The sequence below is a fragment of the Symphalangus syndactylus genome, chromosome 4, assembly GCF_028878055.3.
Source record: "Symphalangus syndactylus isolate Jambi chromosome 4, NHGRI_mSymSyn1-v2.1_pri, whole genome shotgun sequence".
Classification (NCBI taxonomy): Eukaryota; Metazoa; Chordata; class Mammalia; order Primates; family Hylobatidae; genus Symphalangus; species Symphalangus syndactylus.
In genome coordinates this window covers 145,104,293-145,128,810 of record NC_072426.2, presented here as the reverse complement: position 1 = coordinate 145,128,810, position 24,518 = coordinate 145,104,293, and the positions used below count along the sequence as shown (strand labels likewise).

At 36.1% G+C, this 24,518-nt stretch overlaps 2 protein-coding genes across 3 annotated transcripts in view; one reads left to right on the top strand and one right to left on the bottom strand.

The window, feature by feature from the left end:
* Positions 1-19,444, bottom strand: part of GALNTL6 (polypeptide N-acetylgalactosaminyltransferase like 6) — a 1,246,491-nt gene extending 1,227,047 nt beyond the window's left edge. For both annotated transcript variants that reach the window (XM_063638415.1, XM_055276416.2), the window contains exons 1-2: positions 19,075-19,444; positions 18,348-18,654 (exon numbers count right to left, since the gene is read on the bottom strand). In XM_063638415.1, the coding sequence (XP_063494485.1) occupies positions 18,348-18,485 (138 nt within the window). In that variant the 5' untranslated portion in view covers positions 18,486-18,654; positions 19,075-19,444. The remainder of the gene's footprint in view (positions 1-18,347; positions 18,655-19,074) is intronic.
* Positions 19,445-19,535: 91 nt separating this feature from the next.
* On the top strand, positions 19,536-20,924 carry LOC129481248 (uncharacterized). Its single transcript, XM_055276423.2, has one exon. The coding sequence runs from the start codon at positions 19,872-19,874 to the stop codon at positions 20,361-20,363; it is 492 nt and encodes a 163-aa protein (XP_055132398.1). The 5' UTR covers positions 19,536-19,871; the 3' UTR covers positions 20,364-20,924.
* The last annotated feature ends 3,594 nt before the right edge of the window (positions 20,925-24,518 follow it).

The following is a 24,518-nucleotide window of genomic DNA, read 5'->3' as shown; positions in this document are numbered from 1 at the left end:
TTAACTTTATGACTCTTTTGCTTGGGCTCATAATTAATAAAAATCAATCTTATTAATGAATCTTAAGTGATGATTTTGTTAGTCATGGCTCAATACTTTGTACTTAATCAAATAAAACCAATAAACCAGGGAATAATATGATATTTGATAAAATGAGAAATGATAATTTTATTTCATTTTATATTCTTATTTTTTATTCTATACTTTTTTTGCAATGCATTCACATGCCTATTGATCTTGACAATGGAACAAACTATACAAGTAGATATAGAAATATTATCTATCTATCTATCTATCTATCATCTATCTATCTATCTACTGATCTATCTACCTCCCTATCTATCTATTCAATGTCACTAGTGCTGGAAGAAAAATACTATCCAAAACTTGCCATAAATAAGACAATAAAAAGTAGATGTGAAAACAAGAACATATTAAATAAATTGATTCATGAGATAAATAATTGTAAATAGGAATATCCTGCCCAATTTAAAGTTTGAGATACAAAAAAATTAAAAGACTGAAAACATACATAGATCAGATTACCATTTTATATTTATAATAATAACAGCAAATATTGGTGGCAAATATTTGATTGTTTTACCTGAATGATAATATTTTAAAAAAATATTATTTAAAAAAATTATTAGAATCTTTACATTTCATCAGTAAAATGAAAATGAAAACCGATTTCCATGGAAAATATCATAGGGAATTGGCAGTTGCGTATAACTACATAAAATATAATAAATTTATCAATTATCCAGATCAAAGATATTACCATAAGACAAGGACAGATGTGTCTCAAATAAGTAGAAATATGTAACTGGATATACTTACAGGAACAACATACAATCATATAAAGTATTAAAAATAAAAAATACTTTTGTGTCTAAAACAGGGTAGTTACTTAAAAGTGTGTCCACATATTTTCTTATAATATTAAAATGATACCCATGGACATATTTTTGTTAGGTAACACCACTTAGAAAGTTATGTTTTAGCATACAAATATTATGACACAAAACAATGTGCAATGACATGTATAATTTTTGTTTAATTATATCTGTAAATGATATTTTTATTAATGAATGCCTTTGAGCTGGTAACATTAAGGAAAAAGACCCAATTTAAACAACTCCCTCTAATATTTCTGTACATCTTTTTCTATTTGAATATAGCCAATAAACCTTCTTTTATTGAAAACCATTTTCATACACTATTGAAATGAACACAAAAGCAAGTGAAATGAAAGAAGGTCAAAGCTAGGTAAAAAGTAGATAGGAATGTCAGAATGAAAAGTTTAAAAATTCAAAGTTGACCACAGTGCTAGTACAAACAAGAGGAGATATAATTAATGTGCTTGATGTAATTTAGCATTATGAGAAAAGTTGTAGAATCATTTCATCAAACACAATGTTATTTAATTATCAGAACAGTAAGACATTTTTCCCCAAGACACTGCATTTAATATGTCTCTACCAAATAAAGCTTGTCATATCTATTCTAGCTCCTATAAATTTTCCTAATCTCTTTCACGTTTTACCCTTGAATTTTCTCCCTTTCTCTCCTTGCTTCTACATTTCTGCTACGTGACTGCTAATTAAAATGAACCTAACTCAAGGTAGATTTCCTTAAAAAGAGGGGGGGTTGTTCAAAGGAGGACTAGTGCTGGAGAATCAAACTAATAGAAGTCTTAAGGTCTGAAGCATTCAAATTAAAATAAGCCCCTTGAAATATATCAGTCTGTATTCCCAAAATTACTTCTTTTAATGAAGTGTGCTGCTTCATGGTCACTTGTACTGTGTATTAATGAACTCAGTCAACTACATGCTTTTTTTAAAGATTAGTAAAGTTTTCAAAATAAGCTTTTTCCTAAATTGCCATGCTAGTTATTTAAATGTAAACACACATTGTGCCTACACATTTTATAGTAAATGTTATACAACAGAAATTGCATAATTGAAGAAAGAGCAAATTCAATGGTTATATTTTGTTATTTACGTTATCATTGGCTTGTTTGGATGTGACTGTCTTCTTTTTAATAAAGTTATTTAAATAATCCATATCTTCTATAGCATAGTCAGAGGTCAATATGTCTGATGAAATCTTACAATGTTCAGTATCAAGATCAGTCAAGTCTTGACATAATAGCATATTTAGGATAAGGTTGACAGAACAAAAATATGCAAATGGAACATTAATTCGTGAGTATGACAACTGTTTACTTTCTTATATTCATATTTGTTTGGCAGTACCTATATGATATTTATACATATTTGGATTGTGTATACTCTTATTTTTTGTATACATATAGCTCAACTCAAATAAATTCAATATGTAAAAGACAACTTTTTGACACTTAATTATTTCAAGTAATACTTATCAAGTACCTAATTTGTGGTCAGATAATGCTAGGCACTCTAAGTAAAAAGAGGAGAAAAGATAGACAATTCCTGACTGTATGAGCTTCCTGGGATGACTGTGGCCAATCACCACAAACTAGGCAGCTTAAAACTACAACAGTTTATTCTTCCATAGTTCAGGAGACCAGAAATCTGAAATCAAGGTGTTGGCAGGGATGCACTGCCTCTGGAAGTTCTATTAGAGAATCCATCCTTGCCTCTTCCAGCTCTGGTGGTTGTTGGCATTTCGTGAGTTCTTTGGCTTGTGGCCACATCACTCTATTTATGCCTCTGTCTGCACATTGCCTTCTCCTTGGTATCTGTCTGACTTACCACGGCATCATTGTAATCTCTGCCTCTGTCTTCATATCTCATCTACGTATTCTGTCTGTGTCTTTTAATCTGTCCATCAAATTCCCCAGTGTGTCTTTTATAAGAAAACTTGTGATTGAATTTAGGGCCCATAATTTAGGGCAGATAATCTAGAATGACCTCTGCATTTTAAGAACTTCAAATTAACTACATTTGCAATAACCATTTTTCCAAATAAGATAATACTCACAGGTTTCAGGGATTAGTACATGAGCATATCTTCTTAGGTGCCACCATTCTACCCACTAGTATGTTTAAGAAACTTACTGATTAATAGAGAATACACTACCTAAAGAGGTAGTTGATATTCAGACTAATAAGTACCATTATAAGGGCAGAAAAAGAAGATCTAACATCAAACTGTTGTATCTAATGCAAACATAGGAGATTAGGAAAGTTTCCCAGAGACCGCTTGACGAAAAGTAGAAATTAACCAGGCAAACCTGCAGAGAAAATATGTTCAAATTCCAGGGGAAAAAGTATGATACTCCCAGGAAACTAAAAAAGCTCAAAATGGTTGAGGCTTAGGGAGTCTTGGCAGTGAAACAGTGATCAATCGGATGTGGGTGCATATCAGGAAGACTCAGGGTAAGCTGTATCAAAGAAACCAAGCTTTTATCTGAAGGTATAAGAGTACAATAAAGAGATTTAAGAATGGAGTAGCCTGCTCAGTTAAGAACCTTGGATAAACAGCTCTGGCTGCTGTGAGGGTGAACTTGAGAGCAAGCTGGAGGCAGAGTATCCTTCTGAGGGTGTCTCACAGAAATCCCAACTAGGACACTCGCAAGGGGTATAAAGAGACGTGGATGAATTCAAGAGAGACATTGTAGGAAGCACTGCTAGTACAGTTGATCATTGAAAAATGCTGGGGCTAGGGATATTGACCTCTTGTGCACTTAAAAATCTGCATATAACTTTCAACTTAACTACTAATAGCCTACTTTTGACCAGTGGCTTTACCAATAAAATAAACAGTCAATTAATGCATATTTTGCATGTTATGTGCATTATATACTCTATTACAATAAAGTAAGCTAGAGAAAAAAAATGTTATTAAGAAAGTCATGAGGGGGTGGGCATGGTGGTTCAGACCTGTAATTCCAGCATTTTGAGAGGCCCAGGCAGAAGGATCACTTGTGGTCAGGAGTTCAAGACCAGCCTGATCTCGAACAACTAGAACATAGTGAAACCCTGTCTCAACTAAAAATACAAAGATTAGCCAGGCCCAGTAGCATGTGCCAGTAGTCCCAGCTACTTGGGAGGCTGAGGCTGGAGAATTGTTTGAACTTGGGAGGCAGAAGAAGTTGCAGTAAGCAGAGATTGAGCCACTGCACTCCAGCCTGGGCGATGGAGGGAGACTCCATCTAACAAACAAACAAACAAACAAACAAAAAAGGCATGAGGAAGAGAAAAGACATGTAGCGTACTGTATTGTGTTTATCAATACCATAAGTTTATTTCATTTGTTTATAAGATGAATTGTCTGAAGTGGCAGGCAACTGCAGCTGTGAACTTCCATCTATGGTACATATCAAACAATTCTACTTTGTCTTGTAATGTCATGACTGTTCTCTGCTTCTTGGGCGTACTTCCAGCATCACTAGTGGTAATTTGGGTCCCATGGTGCTACTCAAGGTTATGGTTTTACACTAAGCATGACCAGAAATATGAGAGAATTGTGACATCATGTTTTACTGAGACAGCAATTTACTAGACAGATGAACTGCTCAATTCTCCAAGTGATCAGCATCACACAGTGTTTTAAGCGGATGCTCGTGATACTTGAACTCACTGTAATAGCACAAGGAGTGGCTATGAAATTATTGCAGTAGTACAGTATGTATTACAGTTAATTTCATGCAATTATAATCCAATACTGCATATTTATATTTGTTTACATTTCTTTTGATTGTGAATGGTGCCAGGTATGATCTGTAAGTGTATTATAACTTGTGATAATCTTTTTACTTTTTATAATAGATTTTTGTGTATTTTTATGGTAGCACATAAAATAGACTAGTACCTACATATATTTTATGCATTCGTAACATAACTTTTTTCATATTACTAGACAACATGGTTTGTCTGTAAGCTTTTTTCAAATTTTCTGAAAATCTCCAAAAAAATTCCAATGTATTTATTGAAAAAAAATCCACAAATAAGTGTACCTATGCAGTTCAAACCTATGTTTAAGGGTCAACTATACTTAGCATTCAATTGAATCTGAGAGTAAAGATAATGAAGGTACCAAAGCCAGTGATCACCTTTCAGCTTGAAGGCTGGAATAGTAGCCAGGTTACTTCCTTTAGATAAGATAAGATAAGATACAGAGAAGGAGGAAAGGTATAGAGAATGAAAGGAATTTAATCTCAGACTTCTAAAATTTAAAATATCTGTTTCTGGATTTTAGCTTCATATGTGGTTCATATTGTAAGGAGGGAAATTTGGATTAGAGAAAATAATCTGGAAGTCAACAACCTAAATTTGATAACTGAAATGCTGAAGCCTTGTGAGTGATGCTCCCAGGGAGAGTGCAGAACAAGAAGTAATTGTACAAACACCTGTGAAATTACATAATTCAAACTTAAAGTTGTTGGAACTTTAAATTTTCTGAGCCTTGAGAAGAGCATGGCTATGCGCCCTGAGTCACAGAGCATGCAGTTGCAGCTTCTACCTTTTTCCTGTAAATAATCAAGACCAAACAGTGGCAGCCGTAAGATCCCCTTAGATCATTGCCTCTATTCACAGAGTAATAAAGTAATCTTCCTTGTAATGTAGCAGTCTGTAATCAAATAGCTGTGGCATATGCACTAGTCTTGTATGGCAAATGTAACCCTGTTGGAACTTTTTTATCTCTGCCTATATAAAGTGTAACCTTAACTTCTCCACTTTGGAACACTGATCCCATTCATTTGGAGTCCATGTTTCCAGGTGGCTGTTCTCAAGTTTTGCATTTGAATAAACTCTATACTTAATAGTTTCTGAATCTCATTTTTTAAGGTTGACATTCCCAATGAGCATATTTTTAGGAAAAGAACACAAGTAGGAGTCTGTAAAGGACGGTGGGAAATGTACGTGAGTATGGTTGTTGGTTGGGAATGGCAGTGAAGACAGAAGAATTAAAATAGGGGTGTGCACTGAGAAGCCTGAATTACCAGCACACACCACTCGATGTTTTCCTGTTCCACTCTCTTTTCTGTTTTCCAAAAGCTGCTTTTTCCAACCCCTTCTCCCTTCAAATCTCCTACCTTGCCACCTCTTCTCAGATGAAGACTGTTTTCAGTAGGAGTGTTAAGCTAATTTCTAACAAGTAATATGGCTAATGATATGCGGCTTTGAAACAACTAACTAGAGATTGCTGATGATATTGGCGAAAGGGGTTAATGCAGATTAGCAGGAGCCAGATTCAGCCTGAGGTGGGTAGAAATGGAAAGTCCGGAATGGCCCCCCTACCCCCTCCCAATAGTGGGAGAAACCTCAGCATGTTTAAATATTATTGTGAGGGATGTTTTGAGAGGAAAAGGCTGAAAATAAATGAATGAGAAGAAAAACAAAATATGTGGACGTTCCTAAAGAAAGTTGTGATTCATAGTCTGGATAGAGGTTCCATATTTATCTTAAAGCTAGAGATGTTTTTCCATAGTAACAGGAGGCAAGTAGAGAATTGGGAAAACACCCATGCAAATGGCAGTGCTTTCTGGTTTTATGACATGAGTCGTGGTTCTCCCCAAATGAAAATCCTATACTCACAGTGAAGCATGAAGGAAGGCTACCTGCTAAGCATAATAAAAGAGGTGGTGGCACGGGAGATTTGAAGAGAGAAAGAAGATTGGAAAAAGCAGTTTCCGAAAACAAGGAAGAGAGCTAAATAGGAAAATGTGGAATGATTCTTTTCAGGTAGTTTATGTTTCACTGTACCAGTTTATACTCTTAACTTGTGAAAGATTGTTTCTGTTAAGGTGACACAACTAAGCTATATTTACTTTCTGATTGCGTAGTTTGGAATAAACTGACAGGTCCCAGCATTACAGACAAACCAATGACAACAAAGAGCAACAGCAGAAGCCTTGAGCTAAAAAATATTTCTCACATCACACACATTGTAATAGTTGGAAATACGGTTATGTTCAACAAAATGTTTTTTATGATGCAAAAGATTCGAGTTTTTGAAGCGTCTCGTCTTTCATCTATTCATCGGGCTAATAATTGATCAAATCAGTCCCTATGTGAAACTTGTCTTTAAAGGAAAAGGAGGAAAAGAGAAGGCTCTAAGAAGTCGGGAAGAGGAGAGAAGAGGTGTAAAGTGATAGACTTGCTTGTATTTCTGCACTTTTCTTGAACTCTATCTATTGGTTTCCCTGATGCTTATTTTCCTCTCTGTATTTCATATATTAGAATTCAAGATCTTTGTCGTGGAATGCCAAGGATCTTTCAAAAAAATGTAATTTCCTTTGGCTTGTGAAAGAAAAGTTAAAAATTTCTACGTAATTAAGAGGGGGGACAATTCCATTACATAGTTGCTAATCTGACACCGTTCTGCTAGGCTATCTAAAAAATGGTAAAATTCACTCGGCTAGGGAACAGAAGCATTTTTATCTTCCCCCATCACTTAATTTCACACAGCTTTCCAGTCCCCTGTCTTTCCGGCCAGCTGGTTTCTTGGAAGCACTAGAAGAGGGCGTGAGAAAGCACTTCCTTCATCAAGTTACTCAACTATGGTCTCTAGCCGCATTATTCTTGATTTTTCCACTTCTACCCGACTGTTGGATGCAACCAGAACCACAACGTTAAAACTCAAGTTAGATGAAATAATAAAGTATTCAGCCCTAAAGACATTCTTCGGTAATTGTCTTTGGCAACTAAACTGATTTAATGACACAATTTAAAAGATTGTTTTTTCCATGAGGGCAGAATACATGTTCAGAAATTAACACCATGTAGTGAGAACAGAACTAAAAATATGAGGGGAAAGGTCATCAAAATAGCATTCGTTGCTGATTGCATATTCTGGGAAGAGCTACATTCTCTGTTGAAATCTAGTTTGTTTCTGACATGTGGGACCACATGAGACCTTGGTTCAAGTTACAAAAACTTTTAAAACAAGTGCCATATTATTTTCTGTATGGGCTACTCAAGAATTTAAAAAGTGAAAGAAGAAGTTAAACATGATTCAAACACTTTTGAAAACTACTTTAAAATGCAAAAATATCAAGAGGCATTGATGGATCTAGAAACAAAAAATAAAAATAAAAATGCAAAAATGTATCCAAAAAGGGAATCGTATTCATGATGGTTCATGAAAGAAAGTGTGTGGGAACATGTTTTTTCTCTTTTTCCAATCTTAACTCTCTAGAATTCTAACAAGTAATAATAGGAACATGCTTTTTCTCTATTTCCAATCTTAATTTTCTAGAATTCTAACGAGAAATAATAGATAACATTTTAAATTGCTTATCATGTACAATCCAGTTTTCTAAGCATTTTATGCAGATTAGCTTATTAAAGCCTTACACCAACTAAATCCATTAGACACTCTTTTTATGCTCTTTTTAGAAATGAGAAATCTAAGACACAGGGAAGATAAGTAACTTGTCCAAGGTCTTTGAGTAGTTAAATAATGGAACTGGAACTAACACCAGAGAGTCTGGAGCTAGTGTCCATGCCCTTCCCCACTGTGCATATTGACTTTCATAGTTAAATTATTATATCATTTCTTGTGTTGCAATGACCTAGGATATTTCCGATGTAGTTGTAATATATGGTGAACTTTATATAATCTCAATAGTTGATATTGATAGAAAAATTCCTGTACTACCTTGACAAGTTTTTTTTAATCTCTTTGCATTTGTAATATAAGATAGTAATATTTTATATATATATATATAAAATGGATTTGTGTTGAGGACTTAAGAGCAGTTTAATACAGTGTCAGAGAAATGTTAGAAGCTCAATAAATGTGACCTTAAAGTTTATTAATACATGGACTTTTATTTTTACTTTTATTGTTGTTTTATTATAATCACTTTATCCTTTTATTATTAATATATTATCTTAATATTTTTGGCAACTGAATATTAGTTGCAATAAGTACCACCACCCACCCATCTATCCCCACGTACTATACTATGCTTAAGTACACTCTTGCTTATTTGTTTGTTTCCTTCACTCTGTGTATCTGGTCATCATCAGCATTTATGTTGACAGGTAGCTAGGTTACTTATTGACGAGGTGGCTGTATGGTTTCCTGACATCTCCTTTCAGTATCATAGTCTTCAATCTTTTTCATAAGATTATATAAACTATAATAAATATCTGATTACCCATCTATCATCTTTCTAGCTAAGACATCTATTATATATATATGTGTGTGTGTGTATATATATATATATATATATACATATATATATATATATTCACAGTTTATAGACTATTTCAGAAATTTTTAATTACCTCTCTAAAGTAGTAAGATATTTGCATGGGAAAAAAATCTCAGACATCTCTGCCAGGAGAAACATTCAAACTATTAAAAGCACAGACTCTAAATTTACCTTTTAGATAATAACTATTGCTGCTTCTCTCTTTGCTTTATTTCATTTGACTACCTCCATCCTCCTTGGGACTGTCCCCTCAATCTCTCAGGGCATCAGCCTTCTTCTGACTTGTATCTTACCAACCAGGGTCCCACATCCAGCCATTCATATCAATGCTGACCTCACCAGTATCCGTTATCCATCTTAAAAATATAAGATATTTTAGTTAAATATTTAGTCTTACCATGTAATCTAGCATAATTTTGTTTAAATTTCTACAATTGTGTGTAACTATAATCAAGAGAATACCAGGAACGAATTATCAAGCCTAATGACCTTTTGAAACCCTTAAACAATGTGGCTGTTAACATCGCCAATTAGTTTCTTTTTCTATAAATTCAGAGCTCATGGACTCAAATTCTGTCTTTGTGCCTTCTTTACTTGTGAATTCGGTTATACAGAAGAACCTGTCAATGAATTTGGTGGATGATTAAATCCTAAAGATACAGAGGACTTAGAGTGGGACCACATACAAACATCACACAATAACTTACATCTTTTTTACCTCTTCTAAACTCTAAATTATTTGAGCATGTATTTATTGTAAAGCCATGTAATCTAGCCTTATGTTAAAGTGTATATATGCCTTTTTAACTAATAGATTCTAAGTTAATTGAAAACAGATTTATGGTTTCATTGCTTATTTCCCTCAGGGTCTATCCCAGTATGGTGCCTATATTACATATCCAAAAAATATGGTATCAACAGTAAAAGAAAAATTGATAGTGGTAGATTTTATGTATTTTATTATATCTTTTTTAGGTGTACACAATATTTTTTTTTTTTTTTTTTTTTTTTTTTTTTTTTTGAGACAGAGTCTCGCTCTGTCGCCCGGGCTGGAGTGCAGTGGCGCAATCTCGGCTCACTGCAAGCTCCGCCTCCCGGGTTCACGCCATTCTCCTGCCTCAGCCTCCGAGTAGCTGGGACTACAGGCGCCCGCCACCGCGCCCGGCTAATTTTTTGTATTTTTTAGTAGAGACGGGGTTTCACCGTGGTCTCGATCTCCTGACCTCGTGATCCGCCCGCCTCGGCCTCCCAAAGTGCTGGGATTACAAGCGTGAGCCACCGCGCCCGGCCTGTACACAATATTTAAGGTTATTTACTACCTTCAATGGATGTTCTAAAAAGTCCAGAAAGTATAGATTGCTATTTGTAAGGCTTCCCTCATTATTTACCATGTACCAAGCAATTTAAACATACAATCCAATTATTTCTCCTAGCTACCCTATTATGAGGTAATTTTTGTGTTTCCATGTGTGGAACTGAGGTTTAAAGATGTTAAGTAGCATGCCCACAGTTACATACTTCTGTAAGGGATGAGGCCCACATACGAACTTGAAGTATCTGAACTCCCCTTTTCTTAATGCCAACCCTGTGTAATTTTTATAAGAACGGCCACAATGCAATATGTTTTATCTGTCCCCTGATTCTACTGAAAAAAAAATGCTAACTCCATAAAGTAGCTCAATGATTTTGAGAGTTTTTATTCTACTTTTTAACTTTTTCTTTCCTTAATAATCCAGCTAAACTCATGACCAAGATTTAAACAGCAACAACAAAAGTAGTTCTCAGTTTCTTGCCTGTAATTAGTAAGAAGAAAAAAAAATGCTTATATTGACTCACGGACTTTATTTTTATAGGAAATGACAGTAGTCACTACAAAGAAATATTGCCTCTCTTTTTTCTTTTTTTTTTTTTTATTAAAAGCTTCAACTTTTGGATAGTTTTCAATACAATACATCAAGAACTAATTTTAGTAATTTTTGTAATAAACAATAATTAAAAAATTTTAAATTATCAACTTATCCTTCAGTATGAAATCCAAAATGTTAAGAAAAATGCCCTTTTAGTTTCTAAGACTCTATTGGCTTATTCAACAGTCCTCCCTACTAGATTCAACACACCAGTGACATTGCTCTACTGTGCTGTCTTCACAATGCCTCTAAAAGAGAAGCCATCTGTAAATATTTATTAAACGAACACTAATTACCTTGGTAAAGGCAATGATTGCTTATAAACACTTGGGTGTAATAACTATATATATATATATATATATATCCGTTAAGCCTTGTTATATGCTGTTAAAGATGCTAAGCGTTTAATCCTCATTATAACACTACAAAAAAGGTATTATCACCTGCATTTTACTAATTAAGAAAACTGATCTAGGGAAGATCCATAAGTTCTTAAATGTCACAACATACTAAGCCAGAATTTTTAAGCCTAAATACTTTGATTCTAGAGACTACACTCTGACCTACTAAAAAAGAACACCACCCAGTACTACAGAAATTCTGGTATTTCTCCTTAAGTTAAGTTCAATTGGATTTTCCAGCTGGGGAGACATGTCAGAAATAAGGGCAAAGAGCTGGGAGTGGGGGCTCATGCTTGCAATCCCAGCACTTTGGGAGGCTGAAGTGGGGGGATCTCTTGACACTAGGAGTTGAGACCAGCCTGGGTAACATAGTGAGACCTTGTCTCTACAAAAAATTTTTTTTAAAAGTTATCCAGGTATCATGGCGCCTGTGTAGTCCCAGCTACTTGGAAGGCTGAGACAGGAGGACTGCTTGAGCCCAGGACAGTGAGGCTGCAGCAAGCTACAGTTGCACCACTGCACTCTAGCTGGGGTGACAGAGTAAGACCTTGTCTTGGGGAAAAATAAATAAATACATGAGGGAAAAGGAAAGGCCACCTCACTAAAACTTGGGTGGCATACCTAACAATTTGGTCATTTTTAATATGATGAAAACATTCAAAATTATTATAATTTTCTCTGGATTTCTAGATTTCAAGTATCGAAATCATAGTCCATGAATATTTGGATACTTGAAATAATTCAAAATTAGCCTTCTTAGCCCTTATTGAGAAACCACCAGTCCTTAAGACAGGTGGTAGCTACTATCATGCTATATAAGAAGCACAATTGTGTTAATTACATTACATTATAACAGTGACTCTCCTATTTACAATCTGTGCCATACTAACAGGCTAAATCCTCATTGTGAGTTTCACACTTGCTAAGTAGATGTAAGCACTTCTAGAGATAGATGCATTTTCTTTATCTTTCTGCACACTTTTCTAGAATAATTCATTTCAATGGTGCTTCAAATTCTCCTACCTACCTATTGCGGATTCAAAGCAATGGAAAAAACAACAAGTCACAGAAGTTAAAAATATTGCAGAAAAACAAAACAGTTGGGTGGATTTAATTTTTCTTTATAAGTAAAACTAGGTATATGGGTATAGGTACCTGTGTATGTCTGTTGCTAAATGAATTAATAAAATGAATACATTTAATTTGAAAGTACCAATAATTCAGTTCACATCTTTTTGTCCTACCACACTGGAAGCAAAAACCTTGGTGGAAACATTGATGTGCTTTACCTTGAATTCATCATTAACCCTAAATATACCTTTATTTGTTCACCCTCTTTCTGATGCCATTTTGCTTATTAAGCAGTGACAGACATCAACATGTTAGTGAAGAAAGTTAGAGGTCATGATGCCTTGAAGTTTTGTGAATGCTTGTCCTTCTTTACAACCTTTAAATGAACCCTATATAGATATATTTTACGTGTCTAAGTACATATTTCCATAGCACACAGGTTTTTTATTTGTTGTTTTTTTGTTGTCCATTCAAGCATTACAATTACATTTTGAGATAATTTAGAAATCATTAGCTGTACAGTGAGGTGATAAGGAGAGCAAGTTTAGGACAGTGTGTCTTTACTGTCATCTTCAGAACCTTCCATTTCTTTGCACACTTGCACCTTTGTTTAATAACAGTAATTTTGTAAACACATGCAAATATGAGCAAAAGAAAAGAACATGGTCTCCTTAGATGGTTTTAAAGATCTGAAGTTTCCAGAGCTAAAACTCTTCCCCATAAGCAAGCCAATCAAGGGAGAAATGGGAATGCATGATGCACGAAACATATCTAAGTTTGATTCTATATTCCACTTACATCTTCTGATGCCTTCTCGTGATTTTAAGTTTTATCTCCACCTGTAATGTTATTGTTGATGTCCCTCAGTTGTCTTTCATTTGTATAAAAATGTTGCAAGGAGAAACATGGCTGCAAACTTTCTAAGGGTTGTCATGGCTACTCCTGACAAACAGAAAAATTCAATCCTTTCTTCTACACCACTTAAATCACTCAACCTTTCTCACCCTTTTCCTATATATTCCAACTTGATTTGGCTCCTTTTATAGGAAAAACTTATAGGAAGCTAATTGATTCAGCACAGCTTGTCCAACTCAGAAATGAATAGAGGGGAAAAATTCTCTCTTTTTTTTTTTAACCAGATTGTGAACAGAAGACTGTGTTTTACACTCTGTCTCCCATGGGGCAATGTGATGAACTAATCATGTAGTGATCTACCAGGTCACAGCAAATAATTAAGATACTTGTTACAGTGTTCCGTGTGGTGCCACCCTGTAGTGATTCTGAATGGATTTTCCATAAATTCCAGAAAAGGTCCTTTAAAACCCTAATTTAAAATCTACATCTTAGCTAATTAAGAACACTGTGGCTCAAACTAATGTGTCATTTCACATCTAGTGTATTGATAACGTGCCATCCTGAGTGTAGGTGTAAATTCTTCCTCCTGTCCTTAGCTCTTCTAAATTCTAAGGTATTTGCTAAAAAAGGAACACAGACATATTTTTCAGCTTTAGTGATCAGCATGTTAAAAAATGCATAAGACAGTTTGCATACACTGGGTACCAATTATCTGATATTTTCATATTTTCATGTTATAAAACAAATTTTAAAAGCCACTGGAAAAAATATTATTGTTCAAAAAGAAGGCTCCCCCTGCAGTGTAGGGCTGATTAACATTAGATGAATTAGACAAAGATGCTAAGGTATCCTTTTCAGAATTTTTTTTTAATGGAGGTAAAGTCACATATCTGTCAAGCACAGTTTACAAGTGAATCTGACAGAAACAATGCATTACCTCACAATATTTTCCATATATAAGGTGTGATCTCTCAGGACTTTATTCATCTCGTTATGTGACATGCACAAATAGCCCTACTTTAAAAATAGAAATTCTGAAATTCAAATAAATAATAAGGTTCCATAATTTCAAAGAGACATAGAGGACCTAGGCTTTTTTTCTTTAATGTGGTAGAAAATCTAGGACAATACAAGCTTCTAAAATCATTCTGAACAGTTCTGAGAAAGTCTGTTTTAAAATTCTAAGATTTTGGCCCTCATTTTTATTTAAAAAACTGCAAGATCCTCTTCATATTCTAAATACTCTTCAATTATTTCTGTAATTAATATTATTTCCAAGTTACTTGCTAAACTACTATTACAGTTACTTTTTTTGGAATTTGGGGTTTTAAAAATGTATTTAGGTGCTAGATTTTTTTTCACATATTCTTGAATAAGTGATTAAGAAAAGAGAAATACTGTGTAAGACTGGATATAGTAGTTTTGTTCTAAAATATAGCATTATTCTAGGTATCATCCTAATTCACAGCTAATGACCTAAATATGTAAGTGGTATTTAATTCAAATACAGCTGAAACAAGAGAAGAGGAACATTTCAAATGTTTAAACAGAAAAATGAAGCTAAGAATTATGGTACAATGATTATATAGCAATCATTCTCAGCTAAATATATTATCAGTAGATTCTTTTAATATATATATATATTTCTGAATGACATAAAGGAGATACTTATATCCTCCCAATAACAAAAAAAGACAAAATTAAGTCAATTGAAAATAACACATCACAATTATAATAATGTAACATCTAAATAAAAATTTAAAAATACTTTATAATTTTTATAAAATCTTAAAATCTCAAAAACTTCATATTTATTTCAGTAACTTGATTTCAATTTTGCAGATCCCAAACCATAAAAAGCTTTTAATTGTATTGTGTTATTAAAACTACTATATCGATCCTCTTTGGTTTTCTGAGAGCAAAGGAAAAAGAAAAACTTTGAAATAAATAACTTGGTAATTTTCACATCTTTGTTTCATTTTCTGCAACATAGATGCAGAAAATTTTAAAATATTAGAAAATTATCTTAAATGTTATTTTTAAATGAAGGTCTAGAAAATACAAACAATTAATGTGTAATCAGACAGTAGATTAGAGAAAAAATGTGTTAAATACTAAACATTGTGAAAATTAATCCACATGGTTCCCATCAGTGTTTCCTGTTTCACTTCCCTTTATTTTATTTACTTCAGATTGCAGAATTAGTACAATTTATACTCAATACTAGATAGAAAAATTATTAGTGATATGATCTGCTAAAATATAAATAATGCATATTTTAAAAGTATTAGCCATTCCATGACTTTGAATTTCCATAAATTATATTATTTCCCTGTAACCTTTTCTAATAATTAAACTATTTAAAACAGTGCAAGCTTTTCAGCTCTTATGACCACTACCACATGATACTTAGAACTAGAACCCTTGGCTGTTTTACACATCAGTACTGTAAAAATAGTTCACTCGTTTGGGCACGTGACTTGTTTGACTAGCCTCAGTACTTATTGCTGTCAGTGCTTCAATCTGCACATTATCTTCATCCTCAGCATTTTGCAACTTGGGGAGAAATATAGTAATAAATGGGTTCTGGAGAACATTTAGCAATTAACCATGAAAATGTCCTTTAAAAATTAATTGCTAAATTGAAATAACATATTACCCAGTAGCCAAATTATGTTTCAATTTGAAACCTATGTGTTTAGCCACCTTGCTAACATTGCAATATATATATACATTAGCCAAATATTACATCACAATATTAAGCATGTTTCAAAAGTTGCTTTTTATTTGTTCCAATATAAATATTAATGACTTGACTCTTACTTACCCAAAACTTGCTTATTGAGGACAACATATCCTAATTTTCCTTCTAATTATAATAAATAATAGAATAAAACCAATGAAAATGAACTGTTTCTGTTTTACAATGAATTATATCTTTCATTAAGTAATCAATTAATTTCTACCTTTTAAATTTTATTTTTTAATCTATAAAAAGTATCAGTTTTAAAACCATTATTTAGATAATATTAAAGTAGATTCTTGACATTCATTTTAGGGCTTATTTTCTTCCCCACTTGGTTTCAACGCCTTTACATAGAAGTTATTAAACTGGAATGTCATACAATATCCATCAATCTCAGTTATTTATTCTACAGTATACGAAACTTCTCTTGCCACCCCATGTCTTTTATACCCATTAATTTATTACCTGAAATTAAGTATCATTTGCACTACAGAAGAACCAGAAATAAGGAAACAGTCTTAATTATGATAATGACAGATCAGAAAGTTAAACTGTCACAATTTTTTTTTATGCTATTAAACAAACAATTTTCTCATTAAGGGTCAAAATTAATAGAGCCAATGTGAAAGTTTTAAGAATCTCACTAATAAAATTAATTAGTGCTTTATGTTAGTTATACCAGCAAATACTTCAGATGGTTATTGTTAATTGAATTAGCAAATTTCAAGAAAAAATAATTTTGCCTTTCCTGTTCCACCAACATGGAGTGGAGATTTTACATAATAGCATATTGACTACTAAAGTTATTAAAATCCTGTTTTACATCAAGGGTTGAATGATCTAAATAAGAACAAAAAAAGTTTCACATCCAAAGTGTCCATCTTCTTTTTTTCACTGGAATGACAAAACAGAATATACTTCAAACCAAAGTTGAATTCCTATTAGAAAGGATAATAAATATTAACAACCAAATGAAAATATGTCAACATTTTTCCTCAAAATAACAATCCACTAAAAATCCACGGGCAATTCATTCTCTTTAAAGTTTAGAGACTGGTAATGACTTCTTGTCATAATGAAAAAGCAGATTACCTCTTTATATTTCACAACTAACCACTGTGCAAAAAGAAAATTCAACTTCATTAAGTATAAAAGCAAATATTTAATGGCCATTACTATATATTGCTGTTTTCCAGGAATGGACTACTTCAACATTTTCTACGTGTGGAAGGTACAGAGTGTTCATGGGTGATGACCCTTGAAATTAAGAATATTAATATTCCAAGGTGATGCACAGGACTAACTGAAGAAGTGGTTTATCAATATCATGAAGAAGACTGCATTATGTGGTTAAAAGTTTAATTACGGATGCTATTTTATTTATTAACAAACAAGGAATTCGACACCACTGATTTTCATCAACATTTTTGGAAGTCTATTTTGCATTATTGTTCACTAGGGAAGACAGTTATTTTGGTCCATGTTAAGTCATGAGGTATATACATACTAATGAGTTACATATTAAGTAGAAAGAAAACATATTATACTACATATCTTTAGTATGGGTGTTTCCAATATGACAGCAAGCTGTTAGCAACATATTGTTATCAAGCGACTGTGAAACGGAATCAACATCCTTAATAACTCTGCCTGTGTGCCCCATGGCAGCACCTTAGCAACAGGGGAGACGAAAGAGAGACTTTAAGTTTCGACAGGGTAAAAAGCTGTTGCTAAGCAAAATTTACAACCAAAATACTGAAAACCATAGCTTGATTTTTAAAGAACCACTTCACAATCTTAATGATTTAGTTGGCCCAATTCACCTGAACATAGACATGCATGCCAAATGGAAAGCAAAAACCTATCCTTGTCATTAAACTTGCACCAAACCCACTCCCACCTCCATAGCTAAACAGTTACTTTTCATCCACCTCAAGTCAAAATCAACCTAAGACCAATGGTGAAAGATTTTCTTCTCTTCTTCTTGACCTCTCTTATCCTTCTTTACTAGTTGTACATGTCACGATGTTACTGGCTGCAATCTTAAAACAGCTACTTGCTTAAACCCCAAAGTCTCTAGAGTCTTGTAATAATCAGCTCTGTCAAGACTTGGGGGAAAACCCAAGGCGATCCCACACCGGCTTTCTCCAGTCCCCGCGCGAGGATCACTGCCTTACCAATCCTTCTGTGATCTTTCTCTGGGTGGCACTTACCTGCTGCTCCCCGGGCTCCGCTGACTTCACCAGGTGCTTATCCTTGTACAGAGACCACAGACCAACGTTAGGCAGGAAAATCAAAGCCACCGTGAATAACAAAGTCATCTGCAGAAATCTCTTCTGTTTCCTCTTCATTGCAAATGGTAACAGAGAAGAAAAGTTAAAGGAGACGGCTCCCTGACTGCTTCTTGTGTTTAATGTCAAATTCCTTTCCTCTCCCCTGCGAAGCACCAGAAACTGAGAAGCTACAAACTTTTGTTGCGTGCTCAGCACCAATCTGCAGGATTCAGAGCGAGTTGGCCATCTGCAGAACAAACGCACAGTTACTTTCCCCCCAGAAAACTATGACGAAGGCATTATCTATTGGCTTAGAAATAAATGACTTGACTGAGAAAATCATTAAGCCCATTGACCTCTATTAATATAAAGCAACAGAGTAAATATGGTCGTTTCATTGACTAAAGGTAAGTTATAAAAAAGTCAACAGCCTGCTAGATACTTAGGTAAATGGGAGTTTTTGTTGCTGTTGTTGTTGTTCGCCCCCACCCCCTTAGTGTGGGAGGGCTGGGTCGGGGTGGAGCGGGTTAGGAGAGAGAACTGAGAGAAACTGGCTCAACCCCTTCAAGTGTCAGGAAGAAAAGTGTCCGCTTTTGACATTGGAACAGCGTCACCTTCCTCGTCTTCCCTGAACATCTTTTCCTGTGCTCCCCTTGGGATAACCCACCTGAACTCAAGTTCAACTCCCTCCGGAGCCGCTTGCCGGCGGGCTCTACCGGGATCCAGGGACTTGGGATCGGGGCAGAACCCCGGTTCGGATGGAGGTCCACGAACTCCTGGACCCTCGCGCGCTGTCTACACGCTCCTCTGCAGGCAGCGGCTGGGAGCCCCGGGAACCTGGTGGAAAGGAGGCTACAGATGTCAGCGGAGTCCAGCCAGGAAGTGGTGGCGCCGCGACGTCCCTTCCTCGCGCGGTCCTCGGAATGCGATCCTCTGAGAAGTGAGCGCTCTGCCCATCAATCTCGTCCCTTCCCCCGGTGACGCTCTCACGCTCCGCTGTTCATGTTGCCATTCTTTTCTGGCAACTGAACGAACCCACAGGACCATCACGAGCACCTAAAGGGCAATATTTTTTAATCTCCTCTTCTCGTAAAGGGGATGGAGGCGGAGAAACCGAAGTCTGTGCTGGGCTTGGAAGCGGACGAGGGCGCTGCGAGGAGGAGCGGAAGGCGGAGATGCGCCGCGGCTGCACTCGTCCGCCCGCGCCCCACTCCCCGGCGCCTGCCTTCCGCGGAGACGTCGCTGGTGTCTGCCACGTGCGGGAGCCCGGAGCCCAGGAGGGGAGGGCGGGCCGCCTGGCGGGGGTGGGCAATGCCGCCCGGCCTCCAGACGCTATATAAACAGACCCGGACGCGAGGCAGCGGCGGAGGGCGAGCGTGACGCTGGAGGAGTGGGAGCTCCCAGCCTGCGCGGGTCCTCTCTCTCCCTGACAGGGCTTTTCCGGGTAATCTGGGACCAACAGGGATGCCAGCACCCCGTCATCTCACCCAAAGGGCGCCAGGCCAGAGATTCCAGGGGAAAAGTCGCCGGCTGCAGGCGGGTGTCCCAGGAATTCTTCCATGGTGCGGGCGGGAGCGCGGCGAGCCGGGGCGCGGCGGCTGCGGGAGGTGGAGGCGACCCCGGACTGGGCCGGTCCTGGGGAGAGGGGATCCCCCAGGCCGCGCGTCCCGCCGTTCAGGCCAGGTAGGGGGTGGGGAAGGAGGAGGAAGAGGATCCCGAAGCAAGACAGAGCTGAGGCTCAGAGCTCTCAGGCAGCAGCCTCTGGAGGACACCGTGGAGACCCAAGGCGGCTTTATTTGGGTCTGCAAACACCCGGGGCCCCGGTTAAGATTTGGCAGTGCCGACCCGCTCCTCCCCCGCCTTGCACGACCGCACTCCGCGCGCCTTGTCACTGCGAGGGCTACCTGTCCTCGCACACTCCTCCGCGATGGCCAGAAAACGTGGGGCTCGAGATAAAGACTCTGGCAGATGGTACTCCTCCCTCCGCCTAACGTATCAATGCACCAACGCCCCTGACCGCACACGCAGGAACCTGTGGCAGCCTCGCCAATGGACAGCGTGCCCAGCACCGTGCGCTGGGCACTCTTGGATCTGGAGCTCACAACTCCGGAAGGAATGGGGACTTAGATGAGGTGACAGACATGCATGCAATGCAGGCTGAATCCGCCTGTCTAGAGCCAAAAAGAAACGCCATAGTCACCTCTTTGTTACAACCTGGATATGATGCCCACATGCTTGGGGTAGACATGCTTGGGATAGATAAGCCTGTGGACTTCAGACGGTATTTTATCTTTCCCTTCTTTCTTCTTTCTCGTCCTCATCTCTGTCCCTCCCTCTTTTTCTTCTCGCCCTATCTCTTCCTCCCTTTCTACTCTCTCACTCTAGTGTCTCACTTGAGAAAGACCTAGATTTGAGTGGGAAGAGTTATGCCTTAAATTGTGCGCATTATAAATTCAAAATGTACTTGAAGAATATAGATCGACTGTATGATTGCGTGAATAAAGCGCTATGCTGTAATATTTGTTTTTGTGAATCACTTGAATTTTAAAATAGTATAAAAATATATTTAATAAATGTTGTTGAATGTGTCCTTTATATAAAGACCAATTACCTTTAAATTTTTATAAATGCAAGTTAATCTAGAGTGCAAGGGACTTAATTCCTCACCCTCACCCCCACACATACACTATGCATTTTGTAGTCTGCATTATTTTCTAACCTTTTTCTCTCTAAGGAAGTGTGCAGTTTTGAAACACAGAAATGTGAATTCTGGTAAGCAACATAGCAGGGAGAGGTTTCCTGGGAATATTGTCAGGTGCTCAAGGAAACAAATTTGGAGAATCATTTAATTATATTGGATATATTTTTAAGTACTGATACAATTATTAATTTTCAGAGTAAAATAACTTAAAAGTGCACTTGGAATTAAAAAAGTAAAATCTCTCACATTTTAAACAATACCTGTTTTTTAATACCTTAAAAAATAGTCTTGGATCAGGAGTGGACATACTAGCATTCTATTTGTTGAATCCAGGGTGTTGAGTTGAAACATGCTTCATTGTTGTTAAACTAGTAAGTGGTCTTGCATACAGCACCCATTCAGAGAAAATCGTTAATTACAGTGAGCGGACATAATCACTATTACTTCCCCAATCAAGTACATGCAGAATACATGGTAGAAACTTAAAGGAGAAAATTACTATGTTTACTTCTGTTTTACAGCATAGTTCCAGACCATAGCTTTAGCTTTTTCTCCTTTTCTGTATTATTTATTTATTTTTGATCCAGAGCATAATTTCTCTTTTCCCTTCAGTCTGGTATTCTTTCACAATTCCTCATGTAAATTACTAACAGATGACAATGTGTCTAGCTAAAATTGGTATTTTAGGTTGAGTTTACAAACAAAAAAACTCCAGACGACAGTTAATTTTTTTGCTCAGACAATCCAGATTAAATGCCAATATAAATGTGTGTGGATATTGTATGTATATATATGTATATCACACATATTATATGTAATATATATGTATAATATATGTGTATATTATATATATAATACACATGGACATGGTCTTCTACATTTTGACTTATATAGAAAGACACCCATTCTATGCCCTATTTGCCCTTCCATTCTGTTAGGATTCAACTGGCAACCTCAGGTTATCAGAGTCCCATGCCGCTAATAATGTACTAATAACTATAGGGACACATGGAAAGAAAACAGCAATATTCAGTGACTTTGAATAACTTACACTCTAGTTGAAAAAGCAACATAAAGACAATTGAAATAAATTACCAAAGGTGCTTGGTACTAATCTTAAATTGAGCCAAATTTAAGCCCTGTATTTAAGGAAGCAGAAGGATATTGCTTTAGTTATCTCTCTACTTCAAAATGTAGCGACTTAAAACAAATTATTTTGCTATCTCTCTTATGATTCTATGCATTGAATAGGCTCAGCTGGGTGGTTACACTTCCTGTGACACAGGCTGAGGCCAAGGAGGTTGAATGGGCTGAGCCAAGATGGCTACATTACATGGCTGACAGTTGGCACTGACTGTCAGTTGGGGGGTCATGGGGCTGTCAACTGGAATGCCTCAACTTCCCTCCATATGGCCCCTGCATGTGGCCTGAGCTTCTCATAACATGGTAGCTAGTATCCAAGAGAGAGCAACCCAAGAACCTGTGTTTCAAGAGGGAGAAAACAAAAACTGTCAAGTCTTCTTAAAAGCTGAGTCCAGAACTGGCACAGCCTCTCTTAGGGAGCAGTCACTGGAGAAGCCCGGATTCAAGGATGAGGTGGAGGTAGGGGATAAAATTAACATCTCACTGAAAAGTTTGATGGAGAATGGCCATTCTTAACCCACTTTAGATATTCAAAGGCACAGAAGTAGGGAGTTATAAAGAAGGCCTAACTAGATTAGAAACCAGATGAGGGGAGCAGTAGGGAAAGGTTTTCATATATCTTTTCAGTAGTAAACCTTTTAACCAGTTCAATTGCTACAAAGATAGTGAAAGACTTTACTTTAGGGTAGAAAGACTTTTATTACCTTATATTTTTAAAAACATGATGACATGAATGGAACTTAATTTGAAAGACATGCACTCGTGATTTTGCTGTGTTAGCAGATATTTTCATATGAACTGGTTAAAAGGTTTACTACTGAAAAGATAATGCCTGGAGAAAGTCTGTAGTTTCACAAACCAAACGAATGTCATCAGCAACAAACTTTGGGGTATGAGTTTTTACCCCAACACTTTAGAGTTGCAAGTTGGTAAATTTTGTTGTTAAATATAATAACAAGACTGTAAGAGAAAATGTAAATTGAGTTATTTTTAAGGTTATAAAATAGTAACTATTTAAATTTTTAAGAAATTATATTGAAATGTATCAGTTATCTTTGACCTTGAAATGGCAGTGTTTATTTTCATTTTCATTTCATTCATTTTCATCTATCCACATGAAGATAATGTGTGTAGAAATGAAGATGCATTCATACTTCTTTTATCTAACAGAGATCCCTGGAATATGAAAAATCTTGAAAGTTTTCTCTCTGGATAAACTATTAGGCTACTTTCTTATTACTCTGTATTTGGCTAAATTATCTGTTTCTGAAAAAAAAACATTCTGCAATGAAAAAAGAGAGATAAATGTACTAAATAGCAATTTTAATAAAAATACATTTAAATTATAAATATACAATTCATTTTGTGTAATTAAGATACATTACTAAAATCTTCCATTTTTTTTCTCTGGCATTTCAATATTTGCCACTACACTATAAAGAAAAACAAGAATCAAATTACATATTAAAATTGTTATATTACCCAGTCACTATCATCATTTAAATTCCTTACCAAAAGAGCCCTGAGTCCATTTCTATATATATTCAGATGCTGTTTGACAGAGGATACAGAGATGAACATTTGAATTTTCAGCACCATGAGGGAGTTAAAAGGTGCTTGCAATTAAATGTAGTAGAAATTAAAAAGTGACAAATCCTAAAAGGGAAAGAAGGAGGTTATTTCTACTTGACCTAAATATTTTCTAACTAGACAAGATTCTTTACCTTATGAAATTTAAACTCTAATAAAATATACTTCCAAATAGTTTTTCCTCTACCAGTAGACTGTATCTTTATTGTGATATTTTCTTTTCCCATTTGTTTAGCTATCACACGCTTATTTAGCACTTACTACGTGCCAGACATGTAATCCAAGTCTTTTCCAAACATTAAGTCATTTAATCTTTTTTTTTTTTTTTTTTTTTTTTTTTTTTTTTTTTTTTTTGAGATGCAGTTTCACTCTTGTTGCCCAAGCTGGAGTGCAGTGGCACAATCTCAGCTCACTGCAACCTCCTCTGCCTCCCGGATTTAAGCGATTCTCCTGCCTCAGCCTTCCGAGTAGCTGGGATTACAGGCATGCGCCACCACACCCAGCTAATTTTTGTATATTTAGCAGAGACGGGGTTTCACCACATTGGCCAGGCTGATCTTGAACTCCTGACCTCAGGCCCACCTTGGCCTCCCAAAGTGCTGGGACTATAGGCGTGAGCCACTGTGCCCGGCCAAGTCATTTAATCTTATAAATAATTTAATTATGTAGTTTATATC

Coding starts and splice junctions, on each gene's coding strand:
- LOC129481248 (XM_055276423.2), top strand. CDS start 19,872: ATGCCAGCACCCCGTCATCTCACCCAAAGGGCGCCAGGCCAGAGATTC.